Raw genomic sequence first — 9,425 nt, forward strand, 5'->3', positions numbered from 1 at the left:
CGGGGGATTCGAACCCGCGACCCACAGATTGCGAGTCGAGCTCCCTAACCACCTGGCCATGCCGGGCCTAAGTATCATTATTCAGCACTGTTTAATTATTATCAGTTTTACCTTTGAACTCGTTCTCCTCTAAGAAGACTAAACATTCATGTGAAATAAATAATATTTGTAAAATGTAGAACATTTATTAAGTTTTTGATCGTATATATAGAAAGAAAAAGTAATTACATTTTAATTCATAGGATGATATTTCGCAAACTAAAATGGAGTAAAAACAAACCAAAATCAGCTTGAAACGCTGTAGGTTATTAATAATACTGTGTAGTGTTGTTGACTAACGGTAGCCTTCCGTCTTCTAGAGATTATAAAGATGCAAGGAAATGATATATATGTGTTAAGATTTTTTGAAGGTAAGAAAATTGTTATCTTTAACAAAAGCAATCGCAGATACACGCACCGATAGTGGCTCTTCGAGATCTTGACAGGACTTCTGCAACAACAACAAAAGTTTTTTAAACTTTCGAGGCTTAAAAAAAGCTTTCACGTGTCATCTATTTACACTTACAATCCATTACAGTATTTATACATTTTCTAACATAAATATAATCGAATGATATGATAATTATATATTTAAAACGACAGACAAGTAAATGAATATCATTTGTCTCCCACTTCCAATCTTTTACAAAACTTAAAAATTTTCCCAACATTATGATATGTTTTACAACTATTGCATGATACACAAATACATGTATAGAATATAAAACTGTATAAAATAAACTTCACCACTGTTTCAATTGTACGTGTCTGGCATAGACTCTCAATCTGGGAGTTGCAGGTTCGAATCTCCTCACCGAACATGCTCGCATTTCAAATGTGAGGACGTTATAGTGTGAGAGTCAGTCCAACTATTCATTTTTAAAGAGTAGCCTAAGAATTGGCGGTGGGTGTTGTTGTTGCATTCCATTTTGTCTATCACTTCCAAACTAGGGTCGACTAGCGAAGATAGCCCTCGAGTGGCCTTGCGCAAAATTAAAAAAAAAGTATGTTAATGTGAACAATATTTTTATTGTTATTTTCACGGTAGAAAATTATTATTTGGTGCAAAATGGCAGAAACTAAAAAAAGATAACTTCTTCCGACTTAGAATTACAAGTTCTCCTTTTTTGGTCCATCGGTGGGTCAGCGGCCAGTTTAAGAACTTACAAATCTAAAATCCGGGGTTCGATACCTCGCGGTGAACCAAGCACAGATAGCCTATTGTGTAGCTTTGCGCTAAAACAAAATTGTTTTTATTTTAATCAAAATATTTCATTTTCAGAATTGTTTTTAAATCAGAAATTATAATTCACTAGGCTATTTGATATAATTATCTCTAGCAATGTTGCTTAGACTTCAATAACGTTGTGCTGTTTTTGATTTAATTATCATCTCAAATTTATATATGCAATATACACAGCTTACGATATTTTTTAAAAAAAAACAATATTACTTAATAGAAAAACAACAATACGGAGCTTAAGTACATTATATTAAAAGGGTTTTGAATGTGCATATCAACTAGTCACGTAATAACCACAGGTTATATAAAGTTGTGGTGAAACGAAATGAATCAGAAATACATTTTCACAATGTTTGGCGTTCATAAGTAGTGTTAGTCACGTAATAACCACTGGTTATATAAAGTTGTGGTGAAACGAAATGAATCAGAAATACATTTTCATAATGTTTGGCGTTCGTAAGTAGTGTTAGTCACGTAATAACCACTGGTTATATAAAGTTGTGGTGAAACGAAATGAATCAGAAATACATTTTCACAATGTTTGGCGTTCATAAGTAGTGTGGTACCGTCAAACTTTTGTCGCTGGATGTGTGACAGCACTTTCCGACGCAAAGTATTCATACACTTATATCATATGGATATGCTCAAATGGGGGATTCAGAATTTTTATGACAGGGATATGTCTTGTATTTAATAACATTTGAAAACAATAGAATATGGATCAAATTTTGGAACCAGTACCATCTAAAAAGAGACCTGCAACAAGTCGTAACCCAGTCGTGATAACCAAAGCTTGACGTCTTGTAAAATATGAGAATCCACGAACATACGGGTCAATCAATGTTCACTTGCCCCAGGCAACAGCCCATAATTTCATTAAGGAATTTCTCCATCTATAATAGCCACACAGTTCACATATATACAAGTTGCTTCCATGACACATCCGTTCAATCGTCGCATATCTAAAAGAACTGAAGTGGGAAATGAGTATTCATGTTATTTCATGCGAAGTCATACTGGCCAAGTAGCTGAACGCAGCACGTATGGATTTCTGTGCGATCAGTCTATCAAATGGGCCCTGGGAAACCATCTTCCTCTTACACTTGATGGATTATCAACAGCATAGAGAGGAATAGCGAGATTTGGACATGATTATCTCATGATACAGCTTATTTCAATAGTAACTACGCTTCAGGGCGACAGGGACTTTAATATCGCTTTAATATAACGTACTAAATCCCTGTACTTATATTTAGTAGCAGCACACCAAATACTACAAGTGGTGTCAGGTAGTGGAAATAGTAATTAAATCATAATAATTGGTTAAGGAAATGCATTCTTACCTGTTACCTCATTCACCATTGGTTTATGTGATCTGCGAACGTCACTCTGGCAGAAAAACACCATTTTTTCGCCAGTTGTGTGCATCATACGTGGGTCAGTAGTTCTATTACCTAACGGCGTCGTAATCTACCAATTTATAAACAATTTACCTTAAACTCAATTTTTACTAAGTTTTTGATTATCTGTTAATTTATACAGTCTTGGCCAAAATGTTTGCATATTTTGTAACAAATAAGATCATTATTATTAAGATGTAATTCAAATACACTTAGTGCTGACACACTGAAAAATACATGTTATATTAACATCTACATACGTAATTTGTATAATGAGACAGGTTTTATGGACATCAGGAACGACTTATTAGAATAGCAAACACTTTTATCAAACACCTATAGAAAGATGTGTAATTCACCCTTTCACCTATCACAATAACAACTTACCAAAACATATATATAATGACGAAATATAACATCCAATTGTTATCAATAGCGTCTGTAACCTTATATCAGTTCATATTAAACACTTAGTACTTGGTTGTTCCCTCTAGTACTCTAATAACCTTCGTAAAGTGATGAGGCATGCTGACGATGAGGTTATTGATGTAATACTCCATGATTTCATCCCAACTTTTCACTAGAAGGCGCTGGTTAGCAATTTTCGGCTCAGTTCTCAATGGGATTACAATCTGGAGACTTTTCTGGCCATGACAATATTGTAACGACCTCCTGGTCAGGACAATCATGTACAATACGTGCACTGTGGGCAGTGTCATTGTTATCCTGGAAAACAAAGTTATTGCTAAATCTCGCCCTTAGAATATGGCAGAAATATCATTTCCATGTGACGCCTGTAGGAGGTGCCATTGACGTTTCCCTGGAGGATATGAAGAGTAGTTTTCCACTATGATGAATGGCTACCCAAATATGTACTGCACCACTTCCTGTCTGTTCCCTGTGGGAAAGACAGTCTTCTCTCATCTGTTCTCCAGGCAAACGACGAACACGAATCCCGCCATCAGTTTTAAAAGGCCTGAAACAGGACGCATTTGAAAAGATGACATGTTGCCAGTGTCCTAACTGTAAGTTGGCATGCTATCTTGCCCAAGTAACACGGTGACGGCAGTGAATTCTGGTTAATATCGGTTTGCAGATAGTCCTTCTTGCAAAATAATCGTGTTTGTTCATTGTTCTTCTGGATACCATAGAATGAATGTGTTCATGCCATTCCTGTCGTAAGGTGTTACAAGACTCTTTTCGATCTTGATGATCGAAACACGGTCATCTCGGGCAGTAGTTTTCAGCGTCTACCAGTAGACTTTCCTGGAACAAAGTTTCCTGTAATCCGATGACGTTTCAGGATTCTGGATACAGTACACTGGAGGTATCCTACTGTTCTGACAATGTCTGTTTGCTTCCTACCATTCATTTGAGCCCTTTAACTTCTGGCACGTGACGAAACATGACTCTACATCAAGTACAGAGAAATTTTCTTAACAAAGCGCCGATCTGTTTCGAAAAAGATTATACCCAAAACACACCCTTTTATACAAAACAGGTATGTATGTGTGTTTTGACGAACAAATGCTCAAAACAACTTATACAGACCAGAATAATATATCGTACATGTTTGTCCAACCATACGCTACCTTCTATGTTACTACTCGAGCATTTATTCAATAACTACTCCATGTATCATATATATATATATATACATAATGAATATTTTATAGAATGTGTACTTTGCAGTTCAGACTTAATATAACGTTTTGTTTCAGTATTTTTATAGTATAGAAGCACATGTTCAAAGGAAAAACAAAAACTCATAATCAGATAGGTTCCTACTATTTACTAGCTGGTTTTCACAAAGCATTATTACATTTAACTCTTTTAATAGTTGTGCAATTGTGTAACTTTTTAAATCTTGTCTCAAAGTGTGTGAACTGTGTGAGATTAATATATATATATATATATTGTTTTTCAATATAGGAGAGACGTTATAAAAAAAAAAGTCACATATGTCAGTAGAGAAAATAAACTCTGTTTTCATTGTACCAGAACATTTCGTGGGACTTTGGTCACGGTGCTATTGTTTACCAGAATAAATGTCCAATCGTTGTGTTAATAAAGTTACTTTGACCTAATTAAAGTAAGCGAAACTTTCCTGAAGAAATTAGGTCAGTTGTTCCGTAATAGATAGTACCATGAAGTCGTTAACCCTCTAATAATCTGCAAGTTTATTTATACGTATTGTAACAAACAAAAAACACAATATGTTGGCTGACTGCTAAGTAAGACTACAGACACTTGAGAAGTAGGCGCAGTTATTTTATGCAGTACTTATCCGCTTATGTACAAGAAAAGAGTGTATCTTGAATTACACGATAGGGCGTAAAATCAACGTGCCACGTAGATCCAGTATTGTAATACCACGTGTTTTTGTTTATTTTTAACCAGTATTGTTAAACATTAGGGACTGAAAAGAAAATATATTGTTTAATATAGGAAACATAAAAGTCAGAAAGCATGATAAAAAGTGGTCATGCAACTGAAGAAAACAGCAACGAAATCACTTGTATCGGGCTCGTAAAATTAGATAAAAACGAAAATATATGCAGATTCATAAGAAGTCACGAGATACGAGGAGAGGAATGATGCCTACTGTGAGAAATTGAAATATATATATATATATATATACATTATACTTATTTAAAGTCAAACCGAACAGTAAAGGATTTGGTACAACTAGAAATATGCGAGAATCAAAGCCATGGTATAAGGTCAGAGTGAAGATCAATGTAATCTATACTTCAATTATTATGCCTTATTAAATGCTACAAACATAACTTGCCTCGGTGCATATCAGCGAAGAAAGTGTTCTATCACGCATGGTTGATATGATGATACTGTGGAGGGCTTTTTTTTCTAACCATAAAAATAAAGAAAAAGACAAACAATTACCGTTTTAGATTTCTGAGCAATTACTTCCACGGCTTTCTTCTTCTCTATAATACAGTTTACTCTAGCTTTGTGGTTCTTTCTTATCCTTTTCTAGAAGATAAGAAATATATTTATTATAAATTAAAATCAAATATTGAGTTTATATCAGAGTTCTACCAAAACTTTAAGATAAAGAAATCAAAGCGATTAAATTGGTTTGTAAAAGTTGTAAACAAAATAAGTAGAATTATAAGATGTTTCCAAAAGATAAAAGTTGGACCAGATACCATCTGCGACTGATAAGTATGCAAAACGTAACCAAAAACACAACAATGCGACTCATGTGACATATTCATGATTATATTGAGTGTCTAAAAATTGATAAATTCAAAGATTTATTCACGTTAAATTTATCTCATCCTCAACTTACCCCAATGTTTTCATCAAGTTTAAGACGAAGAGAGGCAGGATTAATCGTTTTAAATGAATTAGACCGACTAGCAACAGCCAGAAAAGAATCTGGGTCATAATGAATGGTCTTCGGCTCATGTTGAACACTTTTTAAGGGAAGTGCTTCCAATATCTAAAAAAATGTATGTTAAAACTTTTTCACCACACTTGCATTATTTCTTGACAGTGAGTGTTGAAAATGTAATTTGTAAGACGTTAAAATAAGTTTTATCTTAAGATTTGAAAAACATATCAGAGGATTCGATTTCTTAATCTCCAAATTATTTTCAATCTTCCTATCGAACTTCTGAATATTAAGGATTAAACTTATTAGTCTTAATCAAGTATTTCATGACAAGGATGACTGTTAAAAGGTCAAGAAGATCAGATGATTTAATTCAGTAACCTAAGAGGAACCTCCAAAAAATAAAAATAATTATACAGAATTTATTTTTCTTTTAGCCGATATCATTATGCTATATTATGTTCAAATATAACATATATATATATTCTGAAAATAACAGAAGCATATTTACCTTTTCAGGACCACACTGACACTGAGAATGCCGAAGTTGGAAATAAACTCCCAATAAGACAAACACACCAATCACAAATGTCATTGTAACTAACGTTACAGATACAGTTCTAGCTATTTGTAGAGAAGAACGTTTCGGATAAGTCTGGAAAAAGTCATTAAAACTATTATAAAAAGTTTAACTTATTGTACATAATGCATATGCGCACTTAGAATTAGATATAGTCATTTTTTCGAATAAGGAGTTTACATTTGTGGTTATTACATGAGCTTAATGGGAATACGTTTTACTTTTCCAGGGAATGTGTAACAAGCCATTGAATTCACTAAAGAAATTAGACCTTTTTCCGTCTTCTTTACCTCCGAATGACACAGTGGTATCTGCGGACTTACAACGCTAGAAACCGAGTTTCGATACCCGTGGTGGGCAGAGAACAGATAGCCCATTGTGTAGCTTTGTGTTTAATTTCAAACAAACGAACTATCGTTCTTTTCTACAACTTATTTCTAGTGTTAGGGTAATTGTTTTTAGTGATTTTAAGCTTATTTAAACCGATTCCATACTGTTTTTGTTCTCTGAGTATACATGCGATCAAATTTTGAGTAACATGAATGAAATAGAATTGTTTAGCATATTTTTATGTATATGTTTCAGACAAAGTCTGACTATGTTGTGTGCATTAATTCAGGCTTGCACCTGATATTAAACATATGAAATAGTAGCAAAATCTCAAAAAAAAAAAAAAAAGAATTACGAAAAGTTGCCAATCATTACAAGCATTGAATATTAAATACTAAATTCAAAGAAACGATAACCCAATCTCTTTCTTTTTCTATTAATTAAGGTAACATGGATAGGATTTAAACAACTGAATACTGTAATGTCAATGATAATCAAACACAAATTTTAATAGAAAACTGATATACATGTTTTTAACATTATCAGTTACTGTAGCTACAGTTAACAATATATGTGTGTGTGTGTATCAATATATTATAAAGTTTGAATGAATGCAGTAGCACAAAATATGGTGACACACCTTACCAGATGACTGATTAACATTTTCATAAGAAAATTGGTTATGTATTCATACTATGATTGTACTCATAATCTATAAGAAAACAAGTAAACCATAATATGTACGCATGTGCATGGTGAATTTTATTCTATGCACGCGGAGAATCTATAAGTTGCATTACGAGTCATTGTTGCATAACGTTTGAATTTAAGGATAGTTTTAAATCAAATATTCTTCTGTTACTTAGTTAATATTTAATTAGTTTTTCTTTTATGCATTCTAATGGACTGTCTGTAAGGTGTTTTTAGTAGTTTTTAACCTAATTATTGTTTTCCAAAGTAATTATTTATTGTATAAATGTGTTTAAAAAGATTGAAATTATTGTTTTCATTTCCAAAATTGAAAAATTTGAGTAAATGGAATTCAGTCTAAGACTGCATTATTGTTACAGTAATGCGCTGTAATTTATATTACACTCTTTACTTTACAAACAAAGTACATTAGCAATGGAGAGAAAAAGAGAATCAAATATAAAAACCCACCGGTGGACAAAATTCTGAGCCTAGGGAACTATGAAAGTCTGAATCATAGTCCAAAATAGAAACTCCATCTTTTACTCTCACCATGACAACAAATCGTTCTACGAGTGTTCTGGTCTTTTTGTTACAGGGAAACAATTTGTTCTAACCAGAAAGTTTTACTTTTACTAGTTTCACTGGTTTTAAAACAATGTCACTCACAATCACCAGTCACTTAAGGGGTTTGAAGACTCGCTATACAATGTGTGCAAGAAATGAAAAAGAAGTTTCACAGTTCTTTGGCAACTGCGGTATTTATCTGGTCAAACCTAAAATGGCAGTACTATTTTGAACAGGAAGCGAAACGGTGCGTCTTGACTGGCCTAGATCTAGGTACTTTGCTTTTCATCCATGACTGAATGTATTATAAATTTTTCTCTTTTCCACAAAGAAAAACAAAGTCAATGTTGTGAAAACAACCACACCAAACATGCACTTTATTTGTATGTATACTAGTCAGTAGCTAGATAGGTAGGTATATATACTCTAATTTTAATGCCTGTTCTTTCTCTTTGTTTCGTTCTAATAATCACTTCTCTGAAAATATATTCATACTGCATACGTCTCAGCTTCCTAATTAATCTTACTTTGATATAATAAAGTCCTTATTATGTACAAGTGTTTCTTCATTGTTATTTTCGTCTTTCATTTCGAGAATTTTGTTAACTTTTTTGTATGTTCATGTGATCTATGCTTTTGTTAACACAAAAATATCTCAATTGGATGTTATTTTGCGTTGAAAAACATATTAATGTTTCTTGTAACTGTTGTGAAACCATACGAAGGACTTGTGTCGCTAAAGTTTCATCGGAACGAAGTTACGGAAAGTTAATTAACAAACGGAGACGTAACAATATATATATATATTTGTTGTTTCAACACTGCCAGCATATTTCCAAACTTTCCTTCCAAAAGTATTCTAGTACAATTTAACTGTAAACATAACTATTTAATTCTTAAGGAACAACTGCCAGGCTATATCTTTGCCACCTCTCTGATTCCTTGTAATGAGTGTAGGATGTTTTTAAATGGTTTTGTTTGTTTGTTGTTAAGTGCAAAGCTACACAATGGGCTATCTTTGCTGTGCCCACCACGGGTATTGATACTCAGTTTTTAGCGTTTTCAGTCTTATCTCTGAGCTACTGGGGCATATTTCGAATGGAAAAACATTATTCTGATTTACCGGGTATATAAAGTTTATTTTGTTTGTTAAGCTACAATAAAAAATGGCGCTTATTGGTCTGTCATACTACGCCTAATAGCCAATGAAATAAGTGT

General features: G+C 33.2%; 1 protein-coding gene across 1 annotated transcript; it reads right to left on the reverse strand.

The window, feature by feature from the left end:
• Window positions 1–328: 328 nt before the first annotated feature.
• LOC111088236 lies at window positions 329–6,675 on the reverse strand. Its single transcript, XM_022397744.1, has 5 exons — window positions 6,552–6,675; window positions 5,996–6,148; window positions 5,587–5,676; window positions 2,626–2,752; window positions 329–490 (listed from the first exon to the last, which is right to left on the reverse strand). Exons 1-5 carry the CDS (start codon window positions 6,633–6,635, stop codon window positions 429–431), a joined length of 516 nt encoding a protein of 171 aa, XP_022253452.1. The 5' UTR covers window positions 6,636–6,675; the 3' UTR covers window positions 329–428.
• Between the last annotated feature and the right edge of the window lie 2,750 nt (window positions 6,676–9,425).

The sequence above is a fragment of the Limulus polyphemus genome, unplaced genomic scaffold (genome assembly GCF_000517525.1).
Source record: "Limulus polyphemus unplaced genomic scaffold, Limulus_polyphemus-2.1.2 Scaffold3389, whole genome shotgun sequence".
Lineage (NCBI taxonomy): Eukaryota > Metazoa > Arthropoda > Merostomata > Xiphosura > Limulidae > Limulus > Limulus polyphemus.